This window comes from Anabrus simplex, chromosome 3, assembly GCF_040414725.1.
Source record: "Anabrus simplex isolate iqAnaSimp1 chromosome 3, ASM4041472v1, whole genome shotgun sequence".
NCBI classification, from domain to species: domain Eukaryota; kingdom Metazoa; phylum Arthropoda; class Insecta; order Orthoptera; family Tettigoniidae; genus Anabrus; species Anabrus simplex.
In genome coordinates, this window is record NC_090267.1 from 216,628,979 (window position 1) to 216,654,470 (window position 25,492).

Below are 25,492 nucleotides of genomic sequence, written 5' to 3' on the forward strand. Positions count from 1 at the left end.
CCCTATGTACCTGTGGTTAATTGGTAGTGACGTAAGTGCTCATGGGTTGAGGCACCACAAAGAATGCGTTGTAAATCATAATCTGGGAGATAGCACGAACTTGTCTCTACATATTTGAGATGTCAGCCGTCATGGCATAAGCATGTGTTCTGAATCTGAGGGCTGTTCGTAAAGGATCATCTTGAACGTTGGGTCCAACCATAAGTGTGTCATTCAATGAATTACCGGTGGGGGTTTGGCTGATGCATCTAGTGGTTTTTGTAGTTGAGTTGGTTTCTTTAAATAACGTGTGGTGAGGTAAATAGAAATCTGGCATTTTAGAAAGGTTATTGGAAGAGATGTCATCTTGAACAACTGAAGTTAGTATTTGCATTCACCCTAACACTTCATATTCCTTCATGAAGGAAGTGTGGTCAGCATGCGCCTTAGGCTTCCGTCGTAGTCTTCCCTCAAGTTGTAAAATACTACGCTCTGCATTTGAGAGCGAGTCCCCAAGTGGAGAATGATCTGAACGTCTTGGTAGTTTTACAAAAAAGCGTCCAATGCTGCCCCTAGTGGTTGTTTGGGTAAATTGTTGTTCGTATAATTCTTCCACCTTAGTGCGAGGATTAAGTGCTACTTCTTCCTGTTCCCAAAAACGTTGTAGTTGTGCATCCAGAGGAAGTTCGTTATGCAGGAATATTGTTGTGAACATTCCAGGATCAGGATGACCAGGCATACGATCAAACAAAACCCAACCTAAACATGCTTCTTGCGGCATTGGATAATGATTGTCGTTTGCAATCATCAACATCAATAATCTGCATTTCTGTCATCTAGGTGGCAGATTCCCTAACAGTTATTTACCTAAACTTTTCTTAAATGTTTTCAAAGAAAGTGGACATTTATCGAACACTTCCCTTAATAAATTATTCGTTGAATCGACCATTCATCATGAGTTACGGGTACACACCTGAGCCTGCCAATATGTCGACTTTACTAGGATTATTAAACTGTTTATCAGATAATAGAATATTTCCGGGTCCGGTCGGTGATATCATTGGCAGAAGGCGTATGTCCGTGAGAATAGATAAACCCTACTAGAGTATGGGGTTTGAGTTTGAGTTTCCGTGACGTAACTGGCCTGAGAACCTCCATCGAAAAGTGCTCTGTATGGCTGCTCACGATCTTTAACGTACCTCACCTTGGCTACGGCAGTAGCTAAAAGCACTTGTGAAACAAGTCTGCGCTTTACGGTACAGTAGCTGCCTTCTTTGGAAGAAATACAGGGGACAGAAGTCTTTGTGTTACTCTTATGTGAGATTGACTGTCGACACTCTCAGGGTTCGAATTATTGCTCGCGCTGGTCTGTATGCAATAACCTGTGATAATGTTTCTGACACATTCTGCGCCTCCCAGGATTCGAATACTTATTGGCATAATGGTCAGTCTGTAAACAGTTCATGTACAGAACAATTCTTGACTACAATTGACCTTCTGTCCTTAAAATTGTCATCACAAAATTCACTCAACATGTATAGGGAATGAGCATCACGATAACACAAACAATATTGCTATTTCTATCAGCAGAAACAAAACATTCATTAGAGTGGAGAATGTTCGTGTCATATTTAACTTTACTAGATTTTGATTGAGGTTGAACATTAGAGGAGAATTGACTAGTCCCTAAACTATCTCGCACCTGTCTTCTCCTTTAGAGGAAATGGATTCAATCCTTGAGAGTTGGGAAGGGATTGTCAGTTAGTTTGAGTTCCCATGGTCTACAAGTAGTTGAACCTAGTATTTCCATAATCATTTGAGACCTTGTAACATCGTCCAGGGTTGTTTCAATGCTGATTTCTTCTAAAGGGTTTCCGCTATTTGACGCCGTATTAATAGGGACTGCTAGTTCACTTGAAGAATCCTTATTCATGGGCTTCAAGCCTAAGAGCTGATTAGTGACAATTAAACTTTTGTTATCGTAACCGTAACGGAGCAGGTTCCAAACAAAGTCATAATTCATGCTCGTCATTCGGCATCATCTGACAAAATTGATTTTAAATAATTGTATTTTTGAATATCAGATAATGAGTCAAACTGGTGGACCATAGAGTTGATTATACAAAGGTATCACAAAATCCTGTCCAGAGGACCAGAGGTTTGATTGCTAGCAACGCCAGACTGTTATTAGAGTTACTCGATTTTGAATGTCGTGAAGAACTGGCAGGGTATGAGCGAGTTCGCCGTGCGGTTTGAGGCACCCAGCTGTAAGCTTCCATCCAAGAGATTGTGGGTTCGAACCACAATGTCGGCAGCCCAGAAGATGATTTTCGGCGCTTTCCATTTCAACACCAGGCAAAGTAAGGCTGTACCTTTATTAAGGCCACGGCCGCTTCGTTCCCATTCCTAGGCTTTTCCTATCCCATCGTCGTATAAGACATATCTGAGTCGGTGCAATAATTATTTTTAAAAATTGGCAGAAGGCGCCTTGTTGCAATAGATTCGCTTCATGTTCTTCGAATGCATGCTGCATGGCAAAATGAACAGAATAAAAGCAAGGTTCAAATTCACCCATTTCAGTGTCATGTCTACCGGGATCCTAGTCAAGTAATTCCTGCTGATCCCGTATTTCTTGAAACTTATTTCAAGCAGCTTGTAATTTGGGAAACCTAACTTTAAGAATATCTTGCGAACACTCGTGCTTTTCAGTAAACTTCCATAAGTGGATTCCATATGGCTTAATGATGCCACGAGCCTTTATTACATCTTTAATTTTCGTAGAAGACATTTTGGATGGACAGGAATGGAGAAGAGAGGAATTGAACAGACTATTCTATCTTGTAACAGTCCCAGTATTGTGGCTGGCTAGTAACGAACAGGGGTTGATCCAAGTATGTAAGCTGGATACGTAATATCAGACAGCACAGTTCAGTATTACTTCCCGCACGTCCTGTTTATTGAAGTTTATTCGTAGTGACCGTTTGCAGCACAAACGTGGCGTGATAATTGCATGATTCATAGTCTCGTAGCAGCGAAGTCTGTAACATCTTCGCGGCGCAACTTGAAATTCGTATTTACATCCTTCCTTGCAAAGCGATTTACTTCAAAACACACACGGTTCATTTTATGCGATCCGTGGTGACCAGCGAATACGGAGGGTCAATGTTTGATTTCCGGAGGACTAGTAATACTACCGTGAGGTGTGGATAGGATTATACAGTGTGATTCAGCAGCCCCTTCCAGTATCGTTTGCTGCAGCCCAACTAACGTGCACATGGTTATACGGGTGCTATTCCCCTGCAGGTGTACTGTATGGTACTAACGTTCATTGAGCACATTTTGCACATTATTCTGAACGCTAGCGAAATGTTATATCATCCGTTCGCAAAACATGACGCTTTGAAATCATGTAGCAACGTCCTTTTACTATGTAACTATGTTAATGTACCGTGCCCCTTGACCGGGTGTAACGAAGAGTCGAATCAGTGCATAAAACTAGGTAACAGTGCAGTAATTAAAATATTAAACACCGACCCGTGTGGCGTATATAACCTGCTCTCGTCGTACTACTAGCATGTTTACAGCAGTGTAGCGTAGCGGATATGATTAAGCGTTTGTCTAGCAATCGGCGGAATGTTTGTATCCGTATGACGTTTAAATACGTAAACACAGGCCCACGTTTGCCACATTCAAAAAGTAAAATGACGCTGTTATTTATCTTGTGACCTGCGCATACTCCGCTGGTTACGGCCTGAATGTACTGTAATCTCTGTTGTCATTCGGTATGTTTTCCGCAGAGGAATACTTTGATATGCTTCTCATTTATGGGGAAGCAAGCCAAAATGCGTGCAGTCAATACGTCTGTACCAGGAACGGTATCCCGACAGGTGACACCCGGCTGCTGCGATATTCCGCCGTGTTGAAAGACTCCTAAGAACAACAGGCGTGTTTTCCAACCAGCCACCAGTCCGCGATAGGCCCGTTAAATCGGGTGAAACAGAAGAAGTCGTTCTGGAGGCAGCTCGTAATAATCTACACGTCAGTACAAGGGCGATTGCACGACAGGTGGACACGAGACAGCCGTCCGTCTGACGAATACTGCATGAAAATGAATTTCACCCATACCATCTTGAGCTATACCAAGAGCTCCATGGGCGAGATTTTGAAGCTCGAATGGAGTTCTGTCGGTGGTTATTAGGCAGGCTGGAGAATGATCCAGCATTCATATCGCACATCTTGTTCTCACACGAACTGCGCTTCCACAGTGATGGGAACGTCAAGCGCCACAACGTGCACAATTGGAGTCCGGACAATCCTCACTGGGTGCGACAGGCAGCCCATCAAGTACAATGGGGAGTGACGGTTTGGTGTCGAATCTTGGGGGATCGTCTTATTGGGCAGTACTTCCTTGAGGGCCATTGGACGGGCCCATGCTACCTGCAATTCCTTTGTCAGGAACTCCCACTGCTGCTGGAGGTTGTGCCCTTGCACGATCGTTTTACGATGTGGTTGAAACAAGATGGAGCTCCACCATATTCGACTTTGCCCGTTCGTAATCATCTGAACGAGGAATTGCCAGAGAAATGGATAGGGAGAGGACGCCCTGTTTTTTGGCCCGCCAGATCACTGGATTTAACGCCGTTAGACTTCTTCTTGTGGGGACATTTGAAGAACGTCGTTTACACTCAAGTGCCGGTAAACTCCAACTCATCACGGACACCTAACGAGCAATTACACCTGGAATACTTCAACACGCTAAACGATCTATGGACACCGGGTCCGAACGTGCATGAACCAAGACGGTCATGACATCGAGCATTTGCTGCGATAAAACATTGTCACGGCAGTTGTGTTCATATTATTTCCGGTCTGTGTGTGTCCGGCCTGCTAACTAATCAGCCCTTCTTAGGGCCACAGATACATTCATTAACACACAATTTGCATGAAATGGACTATTCAACTTACATTGCGCGCGGTACGTATTATACAAATATTTCAGAAAAATTTAATCTTCGCTCAGGACTCGAACCTCCCACCTGACATGCAAACCCGCTCCGCCACACTTTTACCAACTAAACAACGGTTCCGTACGGCAATCTGCGCAGCTTATAGTATTAGGTTTACTACGGTTACAATATCAATTTAGTGTTTCGCCGGCGTGTCAGGTTCATAATGATTTAGAAGGCATACACATGCCTTCCATTGTTTAATACGAGTATAACATTACGGCGTCCTATCATGGTGAGGCGGTAATTACCTACCAAAATATCTGGTTGTGTTGTCTGAGCATACCGCCAGGCCAGATGTTTTCAGGACGAAATGAATATTCTGGGTAGTATAAAACTACATTGGAAGGGGAAGCTGATTCACACTGTATAAGACATACAAAAACAGCAGTAGATATAAATAAACTGTATTGAGAAGACAATAGTGCAGTATGAACACGTTATACATGGCAGTTACTAGACAAGTACAGCATCCAAGGCAGATAAGCTTTAACACAAGGCTTGAGTGCCGCGCGGGCAGACACTGGTCAACAACAATGACAAGTTACTGCGCTGTGACACAGTACAGAACTTGAGCTGCCACCTTATGAAATATAACCAATAAATGTAGGCACAAGAAGTACATATTAAACACGACCATTCTTTTCATTACTGACACCCGTTTTAAAATGTTTGATGTATTATGTAGTTACAGTACCTGCTGGCAAGTCCATCTCCACGGCTAAATGGTTAGCAAGGTAGCCTTTGGTCCAAGGGGCCCCGAGTTCGATTCCCGGACGGGTTGAGGATTTTAACCCTGATTGGTTGATTCGACTGGTCCTGAGGCTAGGTGTTTTTAGTCATTTGAAATCATCATAGGTACACCCCCATCCTCTCAAACATGTAGGTCATCTATGGGCCGTCTACTAGGAAGGGACCTGTACCAAGCCTCTCCGGAGGCCATACGCCATTATTATTATTATAATCTGCTAGAAGATGCACAAAGTGAATGAAACTGAACAAAAATCAAAGGGACGCCACTATTTATCAATGTTCAATTTATAGGACGGCACTTCACTGTAATAAAATATAAAATCTTTAATAACTTGTGTTAATATTCTTAACAGTGAGCTTCTCTTGAGTTGTAGCTCAAATTTTCACCACTTTCCTAAAGGAGAAATTTGTCGAATAGAAGGTTAAATGCAGAACAAACATTGTCAACATGACGCAGATGGAAACAAAGTCGTAACCTTCTGATTTCGCGTCGAATTATCTACTGACTGAGCTACAGTATTCTTCTTATGTTTTATATTTCTACTACTACCATTTTCCCCACACCTATGGTATTGCACCTGTGGATCTATTTTACGGGCGGACACTCTTCCTGACGCCAGCCTTATTTGGTGGGATGTAATCTATAGCGTGTTCCTGTGGTGGCCTGTAGTGTGGTGTGTTGTCTGAATATGAAGAGGAGAGTGTTGGGAGGAACACAAACACCCAGTCCCAGAGACCAAAGAATTAATCACTCGCGATTAAAATCCATGACGCGGCGGGGAATCGAACTCGGGACCTCAAAACTGACCTTTCAGCCAAGGAGTCGGACACCTATTGAGCTACATTACCCATGGTCGTATTTAAACTGTTGGGAATGATCTGAGCTACAGGTTTGGAACACGGCTAGTGCCACTGTAGAGTGCACGCTTGTCACTCGCTGCGGGCCAATTGAAAGTGACTATCTTCTCAGCATGCTTGTGTTGTTTGCACTCAACACGACCTAACAAGTTGAAAGCCTACTTTAAGAACAATGCGGTCCCTTGCCAGTGACCCGTCACAGGCGACAAGCTCGCACTCTACAGTTGTGCTGGTGGTAGTGCCAGAACTCTTGCCCTGATCCCTTTTAAGTTTCAGCATAAAAAGTACGACTAAGGTCACCGTAGCTCAATCGGAAGATGATCCAATGCGAAATTGGAAGGTTATAGATTTCGTTTCCAGCGCAGTATATTCAGAAACGCTGACGTCTCTCTGTATCGATTTTTACCTGTTTTCTTGCAACACTAATCTCCTAGAGCACGAAATTGCTTCAATGCATTTAGTTTCCAGTAGTGTTTTCTCTTCTGTAAAACTGTCAGGATCTCATGATGGATACACCAGCTCCTTGATAAGCCAGTCTGTTATTGGTCTGAAGTAAATTTCGTCACGCAAGCAATAATTAAGGTCAGCTCTGAGTTAGAAGTGTGATTTAAGTGGAAGCCTAGTCTGCCCATCAACACAAGGTAATTGCTAAAACCAGATAGGGCGGGGCAGAGGTGTTCCTACGTTCCAGTACCAACATGAATCACTGTTTCTGTATCGGCAAATTTCGTGCAGTCGACTGTCATCGACACATGTTAGTCCGGCTCCATGGCTAAGTGGTTAGCGTGCTGGCGTTTAGTCACAGGAGTCCTGGCTTCATTCCCGACAGGGTCGGGAAGTTTAACCATAATTGGTTAATCCCGCTGGCACGGAGGCTGGGTGTATGTGTCATCTTCATCATCATTTCATCACTATGCGCAGGTCGCCTACGGGAGTCAATTAAAAAGACCTTGGCAAAAAATGAACTTGTCTTCGGACACTCCCGGCTCTAAAGGCCATGTGCTATTTCAATATATCCTAAAATGTTGAAAGTTAATTAACATCTTTCAACGATTTCCCCTCGTTGAAGTCTCTCTGGTCCGCCTCTGTGGTGTAGTGGTTAGCGTGATTAGCTGCCACCCCCGGAGGCCCGGGTTCGATTCCCGGCTCTGCCACGAAATTTGAAAAGTGGTACGAGGGCTGGAACGGGGTCTACTCAGCCTCGGGAGGTCAACTGAGTAGAGGTGGGTTCGATTCCCACCTCAGCCATCCTGGAAGTGGTTTTCCGTGGTTTCCCACTTCTCCTCCAGGCGAATGCCGGGATGGTACCTAACTTAAGGCCACGGCCGCTTCCTTCCCTCATCCCTGCCTATCCCTTCCAATCTTCCCATCCCTCCACAAGGCCCCTGTTCAGCATAGCAGGTGAGGCCGCCTGGGCGAGGTACTGGTCATTCTCTCCACTTGTATCCCCCGACCAAGAGTCTGAAGCTCCAGGACACTGCCCTTGAGGCGGTAGAGGTGGGATCCCTCGCTGAGTCCGAGGGAAAAACCGAACCTGGAGGGTCTCTCTGTATGCATCTTTACCTGTTTTTATTGCATCACAAATGTCCTGAGTTAATGTGTCCACCGCTATTTCCGTAGGTCACTGTCTTTCAACTTTCTGTTTGTATAATGCCACGTTGTTCCTTGTGATTCTTATCATAATCAGGCAGTTCTTAATGTAATATGATTGAGCGCGTTCTCTTGGCTAGTGTGTTGTTTACTCGCTGTAAATTACAGGCCTATCCCAGAAACAGTATTCATAATCCATGGTAGTCACTTAATCACATTATATCATTCATCCTATAATAGTATTAATGGCTGTGCTTCTACTAAATATACCTCTATATTTACGGTACAGTGAACATTTAATTATATCACCGGCATGGAGGCGAACATGTAACTCATTCTGGACTTCCACTTCGCATTTTCCGGATGTACCATTTCCTCTCCCTCTGTCAAACAGTGGCGGAGTGCTGGCCTCCGGAATACAAGATCGGCGGGTTCAAAACATACAGTGTCAATTGGATTTTGAAAAAGAATTCATTCGACTCTCCGTGTTGTAAGATGTCGGTATGAAAAAGCCTCCGGTGACACATTTAGTGTTCGGCCGACAACATTAACAAATGGTTAACCCATGGGTCCGTCAAGAGAAGTTCCTGTTTCTCTACAGTATGCTAGAGTGAAACAGAATGTCTAAATTGGCGATCAGGTAGCCTAGATGGCGTCATACTGCATGTTATAACTGAGGCAATTATATTATTATTTCTTCCTCTCTTAACCCGTTTACCCTTCATGGTTGGTTTTACCCTCGGACTCAGTGAAGGATCCCACCTATACCACGTCAAGCGCAATCTGGCACGCGAGACTTTGGATGGGGCTACAGCTGGGGAGGAAGACCGGTACCTCGCACAAACGGGCTCACCTGATATGCTGAACAGGGTCCTTGTATGGAGACGGAAATATTGGAAGGGATAGACAAGGAAGAGGGAAGGAAGCGGCCCTGGCCTTAAGTTAGGTACCATCCCGGCATTTACCTGGAGGAGAAGTGGGAACTTCGAAAAACCACTTCCACGATGGCTGAGGTGGGAATCGAACCACCTTCTACTCAGCTGATCTTCCAAGGCTGAATGGACCTTGTTCCAGCCAATGTACAACTTTTCAAATTTCGTGACGGAGCCGGAAATCGAACCCGGACCTCCGGTAGTGGCAGCTAATCACACTAACCACTGCACCACAAAGGCGGACATTACTATTATTGTTAATTTAATGATTTCCACGGAACAGAGCGGGGAAAAAGCGGGGGGGGGGGGGGTGAATTGATGGACAAGAATTAACCAGAATTTACATATAGCTTGCAAAATCACAATTTAAGTTTATTTCTTTCACTGTATTGAAGAAATTTAGAACAATGGTAATTGCAGTTAGGAAGGCACATTCAATAATTCATCGAAAGGTGATACGTTCCATAATTGAATGGATGAAAACTATAACGGTATAAGTAGCATTTTGGTCATTCAGAGAAAAAGGCATTTAAACATCTTCAACTCTCATATAAAGCATGCTATTTGTAGTTATACCACCCATCACTAGAGCGCAGAACATTACCGCTATCACTTGTATCTCTTTGCTGGTGAAAGGATACATCCTCCCGGAGTTACATCCTGCACTTAACCCATTTTTTTTTAAATGTCACTTATACCGTTATGGTTTTCATCCATTCAATTCACATAGATTAATCCAGGATATTCACAACATGAGGAGCTCGAAGGCATAAAAATATTTACAACAAGATGATGAATTAAATGCAACTCGTTTTGAGTAGCACAGTCAAAATCTTTGAGTACAGATCTTGAGGGGGTGGTACCCCTTCTGTAATTTACCCAGTCGAAACAGAAGCCTTTACTTCCCGAAGATTTACATTGCACAGGGTTTCTAAACCCGAATTTTCATTTTACATCAGAGTACAATTAGCCCGTTTGTGGGCTACGAATATTCACCTATGACCGCATCTGTCATCATAACAGAATAAAGCAGTACAGTAGTACAGTGACATACAAATTACCTCGATACAACTAAAAATGAATGTTACCCTTAAAAATAGAGATATTTTACATAGGGAAATGGCCAATATTACTCAGCTGAGGGAATAGAAAAGAAGGTTAAAATTGACAAGGCCGAAAGTACGCACTGAAATGGAGGCGGTAATCTAAACACTCCAAATTAATTTAAGAAGCAAGATTCCTTAGTGGGCGTCCAGTCATCTGATACAGTGGTTAATCCCACACTACCGGGTGACTAAGTATAAGAAGGTTTAAAGCTGGAAAAATTAAAGAAAATTTAGATGTTGGAAGCTAAAAACCCTACACAAATTCAGAGGAAGTTTAACGGAAGTAAACATTCGTGCTTCCTTACATTTCAACTATTATCGCGGGGGGAAATGAAAATTTAAAAATATAAAGATGAAAGGTTACATTTTTTTCTTGACGTAGAAAGCCGTACACATTATTTGAGAACGGAGCAAGTGACCTACTAGTTACATACTGAGCGGGACGTACACATCTTCCCTAGCTTCACACGCAGTGTGCTTAAGGAATAGAAAGTAAGGTTTAAATTTACAGGGCCGAAAGTACGCAGTGAAATGGAGGCGGAAATATAAGCACTCGAAATTAATTTTAGTAGTACTGTAGTTTACTTTATCTTCCGAAGGAGATATCCTCTCTCCTTAGTTCGCAGTGTACACAATAAAGCTGCCACAAGATCTGACAGACTCTCCTCAAAGCTCTGTTCTTATATAGCGGTTTTGGCAGAACCATCTAGATGTTTTAGTGAAAACTCTTTTGATTGGACTGAATGAAATTCATATCAGATATTCTGATAGGTCAATTTGCTTAATATCACGCATCCAGAGGGGTGGATTAAATTGCAGTTTAGGTAACTTCAGAGAATCAAAATAAACAGTGAATGATCAACAGTATGAATAACATTTAATATATTATCCCTGATAAGTAATGACTCCTGAACTCTAGATTAGGTGACGTTTAGATATCAGAGACATCTAGTCCTCAAATGGAAAAGCTACCGTTATTTCAAGTTCACAGATTTTCCTCGAAATGGTTGCGCAGCCGTAGAATACAATTAAATAAATAAATAAATATAAATAAATTTACTAACAAATAAATAAAAATGAATTAAGTAAATGAATAAATAATAATAATAATAATAATAATAATAATAATAATAATAATAATAATAATAATAATACTGGACACCACAAAGCCAGGGTACCTAAGCACTTTATTAATTTTTAATTCACCGGGAGGCCTTACTCATGGCACAATTATTATTATTATTATTATTATTATTAAATTGGAGTTCGACACAGCGATCTAATGAAAACCTACACTGGATCAAATGAAAATTGAATATAGAATATAGAATATAGAATATAGAATTTATAATAAAACATAGTTTCCTTAACTGGCAGATAAATAAATAAATAAATAAATTTATTAACAAATAAATAAAAATAAATTAAATAAATGAATAAATAATAATAATAATGGTGATACTGGACACCACAGAGCCAAAATGTACAGAACATAGCCTTTAAAATTATTTGTTTCTTTCTTTACAGGATAATGATCTTAGTTCTCGGTTTGGACAAGAACGACGATGGTCAAAAGCAGACTATGACGCTGAGAATGGGATAGAACTTCGAAGTATTGCGGATACAACTCAGTAAAGCCTAACCATCCATCTACACAAGAAAATTCAGTGTTTTTCCACTTAAATTGAAGAACAGTCAGCCTATTCCTGAGAGTAAGGACTAAATGGTACACTCATGCAAGTTCCAGATAACTGAATGTATACGCTCAAGAAAATGGAAGTGGCTTCAGTGAAGGAAATTCAACTTCCATCCAACGTAATTATCATTATTACGACTAATCACGTATTCTTTTATGCTAATTTTAACTTCATTCACTACCTCGTGTGACGGAATGTGTTATATGCGATCATATGTAAAATGAGAGGAAATAACGAGTTGTTATAACTTTTTTTCTGGTGTGATTTGAGTGTTCATCAAGGTAAAACTCTAATAAGCGATCATATTCTCATGAATATCAGCCCACGCCGTGGGATGCAAAGTTTAGAAAAGGGGCATTGCAATATATAATTTTTTGAGAGGGGTGGGCGTGATTAGCTCAGTGGCTCAGCTTCTGGCTTACCATATGGAAGACGAAGGTTTGAATCCAGGTCGATTCTGGACTGATATTTATATCTATAAAACCCCGGCCAACATAAATTGAGTGTGGGTAGCTCCGGTGATCCCAGAAATTACTGGGATAAACCGAAGAAATTATTGCAAGCCCGAGTTCAACGCGCACTATTTGTGATTTCGCCATACATGTTTAAGGAAGTTTATGAAAATCAGTCAACTACTGCTTGTTTTTGAGTGAATGCAAAGTGAAAATTCTGCAGTGAGTATTGTGACCGATAGAAAGATGAGAATATTGAAGAACACTAGAGTACTTAGTTCAAACAATTGTGTCAGCATGGCTAATTAATTAATTGTTGGTGTAATGTTCGTTAATTATTGCATTCATACTACGGTATACTGATACAATTTAGCTGTTTATTATTAACGTTTGTGTCTGTAAATGTAAAAAAACATAATAAGAAATTATTAATTCATGGGTGAGAATTTTTAAGATTTGATGTGCTCAGGAGCAATTACGATTACAGTAGTGACTGACTTTTAAAACGTGTTCTTGGGAATTGGGTTGTTTTAAATTCTAATCTTCCCATCAAATCGTCGCTTAAAAGACAATACCGCGTATCTGACAATGCTCTTCCTCCCCTTTATTTTCCCCAAGTCTGGTCACGCCTCCCAGCTACATATGGATTTGCAGTCCATCCGAACAATTTTCGTTATGTTCATTTTCCTATACCATCGTGTAAAGGAAAATGAACATTACCGTGCCGATATGTTCACATGCCGTAGTCGGGCCCTCCTAGAGTAAAATGTAAATTAAGGTCCATTTTCCTTTATACTTTGTTATTTGCTCTGATGGACAGCATAGCCATATATAGCTGGGAGACGTGACCAGTCTTAAGGAACATTATGGATAGGAAGAGCCTTGTCAGATAGGCGGTGTTGTGTTTCTTAAGGGTCGATATTTAAGCAATGCAATACGCTCAGTAATAATTGACAGCAAATAATTCTTTATATTGTACATTTCATTGTTTGAATTATAACCCGGAGAATTAGAATACCATGATTTCAAACTCAAATAACATCCTAGAATATGTACCCAAAAACCTTATGATATCAGTTTGGTGTAATGTTCAGTTGTAAGTACCTAAGGGCATACAATACTGTGTGAGTGTGGTTATATTTTAGAACTATTCCAAACGCACGTCTATGAATTCCAGTCTAAGACTCTTCAACGTGCCAACGTCATTCTGATTGTAAACACAGTAGGAGAATTGTATATAATTAAACAGTAGAAGAACATTCCGAGTAAGTTATTATGTAACTACATGTGAGAAGTATTTTACGTAAGAAGAGAGGATGGTGCTAGAAAAACATATTCGAATTATTTTTGTGAACATTCAGTGCTGATATTTTCAAAATATTGGTATTGATTCCATCAGATCAATACAATTATCAAAACGTAAATAGTGAATATGCAAATATTGCAGTACCTGTCATTTATGTAAAATGTTAACATTCAGATGTACTGATTATGAAACTGGCACTCATCTATCTTATGTTTGCCATGTCCAGAGTTTTAAAATATTGTGTAAATGTTGTCACATACTGGTGCTGAACGTAATAAATTTACATACAGTCTATCAGTTGCAATGACTAATCTATTTTAAACAAATAAACCAGATTTCCTCGTCCTAATGTAATCATTATCATTTTGCGATACTGAACAAGGCCGATTAAACAGTACGTTAGCCTTAAATCTGATCTACCAGAAATATGTGCATTTCATTCGTATTATAATAATAAATCATTGAGTAAAAGCTTCATTTAGTCGATGAGAGATTCATAAAATTTCTATTTTCTTTAACTTCTGTGGGGAAATACTTATAGAACTTCTTAAATAACTGTCCCCGCATTCATTTCCGTAAATGCAGTGCAAAATCACTTGAAACTAAACATAACATTACCATGGTCATAAACAAACTCAGAAATGAATTCCAAATAAGTTAACTGACTTTAAATGAAACAAATGTTTGCATTGCGCCTGAAAAATAGTAGGAGTCATTGCCCTGTTAGCCTGTACTTTTATGAATGTTAGTTGACTGGTATTTTTATTTGCATCCTTAGAATATAGCTCTTACATATTACCTAGAGATAGAAGTAATCACAGAATTGTACAATCAATCAATCAATCAATCAATCAATCAATCAATCAATCAATCAATCAATCAATCAATCAATCAATCAATCAATCAATCAATCAATCAATCAATCAATCAATCAATCAATCAATTACCATTGATCTGCATTTAGAGCGGTCACCTAGTTGGCCACCTCATATTTACGTTTATTTATAGCTGACTACCTAGATTTTTCTTAAATATTTTCAATGAACTTGGAAATTTATCAAACATTTCACTTGGTAATTTATTCGAATTCCTTACTCCTCGTCCTATAAATGAATATTTGCCCCAACCTGTGCTCCTAAATTCCAACTGTATCTTCATACTAACTGTTACCCGCGGCTTCGCTCACATAGATTTCGTCATTTCATAAAAGTAATCGTTCGTCGGTACTGCACTAAGACAATGCATGAAAATTCCTTAAGTATAAAAACTACCGAAAAATTGAGTTTCAGAACTAACTCTGGAACATGGGACATACAATTGTAAATATGAGAAAAATTGAAAAACCGAGCTCGATAGCTGCAGTCGGTCAAGTGCGGCCAGTATCCAGTATTCGGGAGATAGAGGGTTCGAACCCCATTGTTGGCAGCCCTGAAGATGGTTTTCGGTGGTTTCCCATTTTCACATCATACAAATGCTGGGGCTGTACCTTAATTAAGGCCACAGCCGCTTCGTTCCCATTCCTAGGCCTTCCCTGTCCCATCATCGCCATAAGACCTATCTGTGTCGGTGCGACGTAAAGCCAATAGCAAAAAAAATTGAAAAAATACGTGTTTTTAAAAAGGATACTCCAAATACCAATCTGCACATCTGTAACACTACAGTGTTCGAAATATAACTATTCTCATAAACATAATTTAGCTCCTTTTTCACTTAATTGACCCACTCCATCTCTTAAGTCGATTTTCCGAAAACGAAAAATACGTATTTCTTTATTTCTAAAGGAGATACCAAGAATCAATTTCCATGTCTGTAACATGTTCAGTTTTGAAATATAAGTGTGCTCATAAAAAATATTCAGCCGCGCTTTTCGGTCTTTTTCACCTCCATAAATGAATTTTCCGAAAAACAAAGAAATACGTAATCCTTTATTTTTAAAGGAGATTAAAAATACCGATCTTCACGTCCATGACATACTCATTTTTTGAGATACCAGTAACCCAATCAAAGAATTAAACCCCTTTTTCAGTCCTTGTCACACCCTTAAGTGGATTTGCCGAAAACAAAATGTGCGTGTTTCTTTATTTTTAAAGAATTCAAATACCAATTTCCATGTCGGGAACATGTTACGCTTTTTAGATATCCCCTTCTCAAAATTTCTCCCTTTTTCAAATATTTCCACTCCCTGAATTGTATTTTTAGAAAGAAAAAAGTACATATTTCTTTATTTTTAAAGGAGATTCCAAATATCAATTTTCACGTCTGTAAAATTTCATTCTTTCTTAATATGTTTCCCTTCCAGGATTGGTTTTCCCCTCGGACTCAGAGAGGGATCCCACACCTACCGCCTCAAGGGCAGTGTCCTGGAGCTTCAAACTCTGGGTCGGGGGATACGACTGGGGAAGGATGAGCAGTACCTTGCCCAGGCGGCCTTACCTGCTATGCTTCACAGAGGTCTTGCGGGGGGATGGGAAGATTGGAAGGGATAGACGAGGAAGAGGGAAGGAAGCGGCCGTGGCCTTAAGTTAGGTACCATCCCGGCATTTGCCTGGAGGATAAGTGGGAAACCACGGAAAACCACTTCCAGGATGCCTGAGGAGGGAATCGAACCCCCTCTACTCAGTTGACCTACCGAGGCTGAGTGGACCCCGTTCCAGCCGTCGTACCACTTTTCAAACTTCGTGGCAGAGCCGAGAATCGAACCCTGGCCTCCGGGGGTGGCAGCTAATCACACTAACCACTACACTACAGAGGCGGATTACATCTTTACTACAACATATGAAGAGGTCTGTAAGCTTTCTTAACTACTTCGTTAATGAAGATCATTCCTGATATTAACACCTAGTTACTTACATGTTCCCCATGGGTTACTGTCACGCCACCAAAACAATAATTAAAACTGAGAGAACATCTCCCCTTACTCAAAGTTACAACTTGATTTTTCATCCCATTTACATTCATACCATTGTCTGCTGTCCGTTTCACTACATTAAGTCCCCCTGCAGTCTGTCACAATCCTACTACGCTACACAGTATGACATAATTCGCAAATGTCCTTATCTGTGATTCCAGATCTTTACTAATATCATTTATTATATAAGAAAACATAAAGGTCCATCAATACTGCCTTGCGCAACCCCCTATTAATCAGTACAGGATCAGATAACGCGTCACCTATTCTAATTCTCTGAGTTCTTTTTTTTTTAGAAATATAGCTACCTATTCAACCACTCTTTTGTCTAGTTCAATTGCCCTCATTTTTGTCAGTAATCTTCCATTATCTACGGTATCAAAAGCCTTGTTGAGTTTCATAACTCTACCAACTGACGTCTACTCCCATCCAATGTTTAACCTTCTCTTTTATGACACCTTCACTTCGTTTTCTGTGTCAAAGATGCTAGTTGCTTTACGTCGCACCGACACAGATAGGTTTTATGGCGACGATGGGACAAGGAAGGGCTAGGAATGGGAAGGAAGCGGCCGTGGCCTTAATTAAGGTACAGCCCCAGCATTTGCCTGCTGTGAAAATGGGAAAACGGAAAACCATTTTCAGGGCTGCCGACAGTGGAGTTCGAACCTAATATCTCCCGAATACTGGATACTGGCCGCACTTAAGCGACTGCAGCTATCGAGCTCGGTGTGTCAAAGATGTATATGTTTAACTAGAAGTTTTAAATCATTCTATATAACCTAACAGTGACAGTGCGAGAAAAATCGCTTTGGGTTTGAACTGCGCGCGTTTAGTGGTTCATTCTAGATATTATGTTTAGGGGAAATTATAAAAATATTGCTTATTTTACGTCCTATGTTTTATCTAGACACAGTTCTTTTACGTGACAGTAAATCTACCGACACGAGGTTGTCATATTTGAGCACATTCAAAAACCACTAGACTGAGCTAGGATCGAACCTTCCAAGTTGGGTTAAAAAAGTCAGCACTCTACCGTCTGAGAGTTTAAAATAAACTGAAGAAACAGGCCATAGATATTTGCTGACCAAAGCTGCTTTTGTTATAATTAGGACAATCACTTGGCATGTGCATGATTAAAATGTTGTCGACCCTTCAAATTCTTCCCGAGATTCTGAGGCACGTAGGTGGACATGCGGCTGTCAGTGGCTTGTCGTGATGTACTCGTTTCCAGTAAGGCTCTATAAGATGGGTATGCTTAGTCGCCATTTTGGTTCATACATGTGCAGTGGGCCATGTGATCAAACAGCGCTCGCTTCGTCACATGGAACGTATTGCTTTAGTCACCGCGTGCTTGGACATAATAGTGGTAAATTTGTGTGGATATTTATTACATAATGGTGGGTTGTTCTGCACTTAATTGTAGTAATGTCTCTACTGCGGGATAGAGGTTTTATAGATTCCCTTCTGATCTGCATTATGCCTCCACTGCCTCTGCTACACGTTCTGCTTCAACTGCTGACTTAAATCTCCATCCAGCTCCCACTGTCATTGCTACACCCCTTAATTCAATCACATTGATCATTCAATATTCAGTTCTGCTCCCAAAGTCTGGAACATGACTTCAACGTCCAAACACCACAGTTACAATATTTGTCAGAAATAATTTGTTTAACATTGGTGGTAGTACAAGAAATGCATGATTGAAAACCAAGATCTGTGGCAGGCCTATATTCAGACAGGTTTTAAACTATGAGTTTTCTGACTCAAGCTCAGTACATGGTCTCCAATTTAAAAGAAGAAGACATTTCTTCAAAATTCGATCCTATGCTGTTATGACTCTAACAAGAATGTACGGAAATGAGGTAAAATGTATGGGATAGCTTCGGAAAACAAGAGAAAATTGTAAACAAGGAATTGAATATTCGAAACAGACTTTCAACGTATTATGTCGTGTTACGTACATGTAGTACGTGTTGAAGAGATGTTAAGTACAGAACAGAAATGGCCAGCCGGACACCAGTGGGATCCGAACCCACAACCTCCCGATTTCGCGTCGGTTGCTCTACCAATTGAGCTATGGTGGCCTAGGCCATCTTTGTTCTGTTTGAAAGGATCTGAGCTACAGGTCTGGCACTGCTGCTAGCACACTATAGAGTGCGTTTAAGTTGCCCGTTGTGGGGCATGTCAATGAATATTGAATTTTCACGACCGCATTGTAATCGAAACAGACTTTCAACGTATTAGGTCGTGTTACGTACATGTAGTACGTGTTGAAGAGATGTTAAGTACAGAACAGAAATGGCCAGCCGGACACCAGTTGAAAGTCTGTTTCGATTACAATGAGGTCGTGAAAATTCAATATTCATTGAATTGAATATTATTGTTTTGTAAATACTGCAATAAAAGGAAACAGTAAATTTGTAAAATATTACTTAAATATATATATTTTTTTAATGTGCTGCCTGAGCACGTTAACCAGTGTTGCAGACCTTCGAAGTTTAATAAGGTGAGTCGTGTTGAGAAATAATACTAATCCTCAAACCAGAGGAATCTCTGTAAAAAAAAAAAAAAAAAAATCCGTTAACTTTGGCAAAGTCAATTTTTTTTAATATTCTCCACAGCCTGTGGGTCACTCCCCTTATAAATCACTGGTAACTGATCAGCAGTGCAGTACTACAGGTAGGGAGAGAAGATTCAGCTATAGAAGTAGTTACTCTATTCCTATATTCTTCCTTAATGTAATTTATAATAACATTTGTTTCATGAATATTCGGTTGAATAAATGAATAAGCTGATGAGATTCATAACACTCGCCAAAAATGAAGTTTAGTTTTACATAGAATGTACTTTTTTTAATGCCGGTATATAAGAAAACGGACTAAATTTTAGAAGAAAGAAATAAACTTAAAGAATCCCAGTTACTTGGTTGTGTTCGTCTTCGTACATCACATTTTAGCGTTATTTTTGTTCGAAGAATTGTTTCTTATCATTTCGACAACATTGAAAATAGCGCTGTATCAATTTCACGCAAGTATGAAATATCGACTGAGATCATATAGTATCAAAATCTTCTATCATAATTTATATATCTTCAACACTGACCGATTACCATGTCAAATTCCAAGATTTAAGAATGACAGTAGTCTATATCAATACCACGGCGTCCCTCATTTCATTTGACGGTACCGCGGCGCATAGCTTACGAACAACCTATTCTACTTATCAGTAAAATTATAATAATAATAATAATAAACGATTTATAAGTAATCTATTTTTCCTAACATTTCTCCAGTGAGAGTATATGCCTAGTTTGTTTGTTTGTTAAAAGGCAAATTATCAACGACCTTTCTTTTACAATATCCGTCTCGAGTAAAAATTACACAATAATGTACGAAATATACTAATATTTACGTTTAGTAACTGTTTGAGTAATATTGAGAATGAGAATTTTTATAGTATGTTAGTTCAGCATTATTTTCTAACGGGGAGAACAGTAAAACGAGGGATATACAAGGCTAGGATGGTCAGATGCCTTACCAACGTAGCGCAGGAATGAACCATAATGGCGGGCGAGCATACCTAGTCTTTAGAGAACCCTAGTTTCCAGGTTCTCTGTGGCCCTTTACCATTTCATTTTTTCTGCATTATTGCTATTCTTGATTTCATATCCGTCTTTCAGTATACAAGCAAAGTGTCAAGTTAATATTAAAAAGTAGACTGCGGATATACTCCACTGTATGTATGTACAAAGCCTTTAGACGTTGCCAGGTTAATTTCCGTAGCAGCTTCTCATAAAGTTAGATATCGATCCCTGGACTTTAATTTTTATAAGACAGGGCGAGTTAGCCGTGCGTTAAGGGGAGTGCAGTTGTGAGCTCGCATCCGGAAGATAGTGGGTTCAAATCCCACTGCCGGCAGCTCTGAAGATGTTTTTCCGTGGTTTCCTATTTTCACACCAGGCAAATGCTGAGCTGCACCTTAATAGAAAAGAAATAGAAAAACTTTTAAGATCAGCACTGATACTTCCCCTATTCTTCCCTTTATCGGCAAAGTGTAAAAAAAAAGTTTGTAAATAATATTCTAAGTACAGTACATTAATAAATGAATCTAGTATTAAAAGAGATACATATTTTAATGTCCCTTCGGAAGCGCCACTCGTGATGAATTCCTTGAACAGATTATAGCTAAGATCCTACTCACCCGTATTTACTATTATTAACAGATGCATCGCAATTGGGAAATATCCCGTTGGCAATGATCACTTACAGTAGTATGATCTGAATTAAACTTAAAACTAGCTTAACATTACAACTCCGTCATATACACATTAACACGTACCTTAAGTATTTCATTATGTTTACAATAGCACGTTCATATACAAATTCACTCATACCTTAAATAATCCAGATTAATACTACGATTTACAGTAGATTGAGCGTTACTTTAAAATATACCCGGTCTAGAAAGCCAAGAATAACGACCGAGAGGATTCGTTGTGCTGACCACACGACCCCTCGTAATCTGCAGGCCTTTGTGCTGAGCAGCGGTCGCTTGGTAGGCCAAGGCCCTTCAGGGCTGTATTGCCATGAGGTTAGGTTAGGTTAATTTATTAAAATATGACAACATCACATAGAAATTTATACACGATTTGCTGATAATTTACTGAGTGCTGGAGTCTATCCTTGAAGCATCTTACATTTCTGGGAAAAGGCTCAAGAAACCTGAAGGTAATGAATTCCGATCAACATTTTCCCAATTGCCATCGTTTTGTGCGATTTACCTTTTACTTTATGAGGATGATCTGTCTTACGTAACAGGTCTTTTCTAGTCGACTGCTCGTCTCTCCACAAGCTGGCTTATTCGTATATGCGTTGTACATGGCACACAACCGTGTTAATTTCGCTCTAGTCTCCAGCGTCTCCCACCCAAGTTTTTCTATCTTACCTGTCAAACTACTTCTAGGATTTAAATCATTCAGCACGACCCTTGCAGCCTTTCACTGTACCACCTCACGTGCTGTTTGCTATGGATCCCTTACGGCTGCTGCCTATTCAGGACTGGCGTAATGAGCGATAACTTTTATAGCCCTGCGCCTTCCCATGGGTACTGTTGCCCTTTAGCACCCTCATCACGAAGTGTAAGGACTTGTACGCTTTAGAAATTGCACTTCCTATACTTGAATACGAAGTTTTAAGAAAATCAACCAATGTGTTCTCTTGTGATACTGTAACAAACAGAAAAAATTAAATTGAACCCAAAATTGGCTATTATTTGTCTTATCCGGTATATAAACAAAGTACCAGGTTAATATTAAAAAATACAGACAGACATAAAGCCGATTTTATGTATACCTATAACATCAAAAGTAAGTTAGTTTTATCATTGTACAAATTTACAGTCCTCCGCCAATCAGTACCTAAAGTAACATCAATGGGTGCGTGAGGCACTCGGAAGGGTCGTAGAGGTAGTTATATTGCCAAATTTTAACTCCATGTTGTAACGATGGATAAAAGAATTCCGCAAAATAGGCTACATATGGAACTTGCCGGAGAAGGGCCAGACACAGTATATTTTACGCCCTCACTCCGAGAATACTAGGTGCCTCCCTTAGGTACCCCAAAACAATATTTTAAGGCCCTAAAATCAACTATTTCCGAGATATTTCCAAAATAATTCCCCGGTCTAGGAAACTGATCGAGGTCTTAACCATCATAATGCTAGATCAAGATGTTCCATTCAACTTTCCCCGAGGCAATGCGCAAAAATTGGTGGGGCTAACTTCAGCAACTGCAATAGCTGCTGTGATAGGTTACTTTACTGCTGGATTTAGCTCTATGGTACAATTTATCAATTCATTGCTTGTAAAATTCAATTCAATTACATGAAAACGTATGGGATGAATGTTTTCAGGTGCGGATCATTTGCTCCAATCTTATGTAGCAAAGACTTTTATTCCTCTTCGTTTCTTCTAAAACGATGTCTGCATTTCGTAATGTCTTGACTCAGTTTATTACAACCTGTAGAAACCTCGTTTAAGTCGTAGACTGCATCAATTTGAAAGCCTCATGGGAAATCAAAACGACATGCTTAGCACTAGAAACTGTTGCTGGTTTGTAATATTGTACTACATCAGCCTAACGAAGCATCCGTGATAATTACAAACAAGCCTCAAGTACAATCGCTGAATGTCGCGAGGATTAATTTGGAAACTCAATGTTTCTGTCAGAGCCAACTTTGTGTAGCTTGCTCCAGGGTTGGAACTCAGAGGAATTTATACATTTATGCACCTAACAGTGTGACACAGTATTGTTTATTCAACGGGGCTGGGTTAATTATTTCGCAGTTAGAAAAGATGAAGTTAACGGATCGATATGAATAAATCGTAGTTATTTCAATTGTTACCAAACTACATAAAACCAAATGTGTTTCAGTTTCTATTTGTGACGTATTTTCACGTGTTTGATGGTATAACATTACATTCTATTACCACAAGAGTTTATGTGTATTACTTCATTACCTCAGAAATTTGCAAGTACACCCGTAGCTGGGGATAGTAATGAACAATATGATACAGTGCGGACATTTGCTGAGACAGGAAATACAAAGTTGATATTTTCACATTTAACCCGGAGAACATACTTCTGATGATATTTAATTCTGAATACGAACACTGAATCCTCTTCCTAGGTTGAAAATTGTCTAGGTGAGTGGTAAGGCACTTGAAAATTGCACGGCCATCAGCCCAAAGGATGACAGACAGAGACGACGTTAAAACTTAGCTGCATATCAAGTCATGCACTAAAGGGCAAACGGGCACCAAACGGCACTGCGGGACACTAAGGACTAAAACGTTAAAGAGCACTAAAGGCTACAAAAGGGTTTCAAAGGGCTGAAGTCATAAAGGGCACAGAAGGGCCAAAAGGCACTAAAGTGGTATATGGCTCTAAAGGGCTAAAGGGCACTAAAGAACTTAAAAGGGATATAGGGCACTAAAGTGGAAAAGAGCAAGGGCACTAAAGGACTTAAAAGGGATAAAGGGCATTAGAGGGTTAAAGAGCACTAAAGGACACTAATAGGCTAAAGAGCTAATAAATTGGGCGCAATTCAAACACTCAACCCTCGAGTCAAAATAATTAAAACAACCGACCACAGCGGAGCTATATAACGAGATGATATGGCTTCGTAAGAATTTGCTAAGAGAAGAAGATTAAAGAAAGAGGATTTTGCTGAGAAATAATATATACTGTTATGGCCTCGAAAAAAAAAAACAGCTTTCCTATACTCTTAACTTAAAGTTCACTCTCATTATTTTTGTGAAAAGTATAAAGGATTAAGTGCGAGCTCATTGCAGTGTACACAAGAGGCGGAAACAGGCCTGAATACAAAAGTTGGAGTCGAACACAGGTCTATAGAAAACAAAAATACCATTTAAAAACTCGTATAGTCTCTAGCGTAAGAATGACCTTTTTGTAGACGGGCTGAGTAACTCGGACAACCTTGCAAGAGCGCAACCAGCATGCTTCACACTCTAAGTCTTAAGCCTTAACTTGAAGTTTGTATCTTATATACTGCGAGCTTATTGAAGTGTGAACTAGGGTTAAACACTAGTCTAGATACAGAAATTAGTGTGAAACACAGGTTTACAGAAAACAAATGAACAAAAACTTGCACTGGAACTGTTAAGGATAAAGCGCTATCGCGTACGCTATAAATAGTTTTATTCATGATAGGTGAAATGGTAGTTTAGGAGAAAGTCTCAAAATTAATTCTCACATAACCGCGTTAGCAGCGGTTCAATACAAAAATACTACGTACTAAAGTTGTAGAAAGTAACATTTCTGACAACTGTAATCTTAACATGTTTTTACGTACTGGCTTTTATAACAGAAATAATCATGAATTTAGACTTTGCTCAGTCGTAAGAAAGTAATTGAACAGCATGTAGTAAAACCCGCAATCTAAAGGTCAGAAAATACTCTGTCGGGTGGGCTATAGATAATTTTATTCATGTTGAAATTGTTGTTTCGGGGTTCAAATATCTAACTCAAAGATTCAGGGTTCGATTCTTAATGGCGACTGGGAGGAAAACACATATCTATAATCTGAATGGATGACAGTTATTCTGATCAGTCTACATGAAAATTGTCTGTTACGAAGTCAGAAGGATATATCATGGGTTAATGAAACTTTTAACAGAAATGAGTATTAAGTTAATTTATGAAGCAGAGGAGGACGAGGAGCAGAGAGTGCTTATACTACTGGGCCTATGAGGAGGGGAAGGAGTAGGACACACGCCACTAGGTCCACGAGGAGGAAAATATACGCTACTAAGTGTATTAAGAGTTGATCTGCAGAGGTCGATGCCACGAACAAATATTTTAAAAAGTATATGAAGAGGAGGAGTTCTACGCTGCAGTGACATAGATATGTTAACAAGCTTGGTGTGAAAATGAGGAACCACATAAAACAATCTTCACAGCTGGGGTGCAAACTTACTATCTCTTGAGTGCATGTTTACGACTTTCTGGCCTGTAGCTTACTTGCACTGTGTAGGAAGAAAGCACTAACTCAAAAGACTAGCACCAGGCCTCACCAAAAGCTACATACTAGACAAGCGTTATACCGCCTAATCTACTTAGCTTAGCAGTGGAAGGTAATTCATGAGTCAAAAATCCTCAATCCCTACAGTTGTAGCATGAACTGTTTTTGGTTTTGAACACAAGGTTTTAATCTCTAAAGTGATGTAATCATTACTGAAAGTCTCTACAGTTCATATCTATAAACTCCAGCAGTTAAAATAAAATATTGAGTGTTTCGGACACTAAAAAGCAGAACGTTACGCGTCAGCTCAGACGCTAGCGAACTCCGGGTCCGCTCAGCTCCGTACCCCTGAGGTAGCCCTCCA

At 39.9% G+C, this 25,492-nt stretch overlaps 1 protein-coding gene and 1 non-coding gene across 2 annotated transcripts in view; one reads left to right on the plus strand and one right to left on the minus strand.

Annotated features, from left to right (window-relative positions):
* Positions 1-14,171, plus strand: part of LOC136867166 (secretin receptor) — a 246,156-nt gene extending 231,985 nt beyond the window's left edge. Inside the window, exon 12 of the mRNA XM_067144283.2 lies at positions 11,752-14,171. Coding sequence (XP_067000384.2) covers positions 11,752-11,859 — 108 coding nt within the window. The 3' untranslated portion in view covers positions 11,860-14,171. The remainder of the gene's footprint in view (positions 1-11,751) is intronic.
* Positions 14,172-18,594: 4,423 nt separating this feature from the next.
* TRNAS-CGA (transfer RNA serine (anticodon CGA)) lies at positions 18,595-18,671 on the minus strand. The gene has a single exon. It is a non-coding gene; the product is annotated as a tRNA-Ser (tRNA).
* Positions 18,672-25,492: the final 6,821 nt, after the last annotated feature.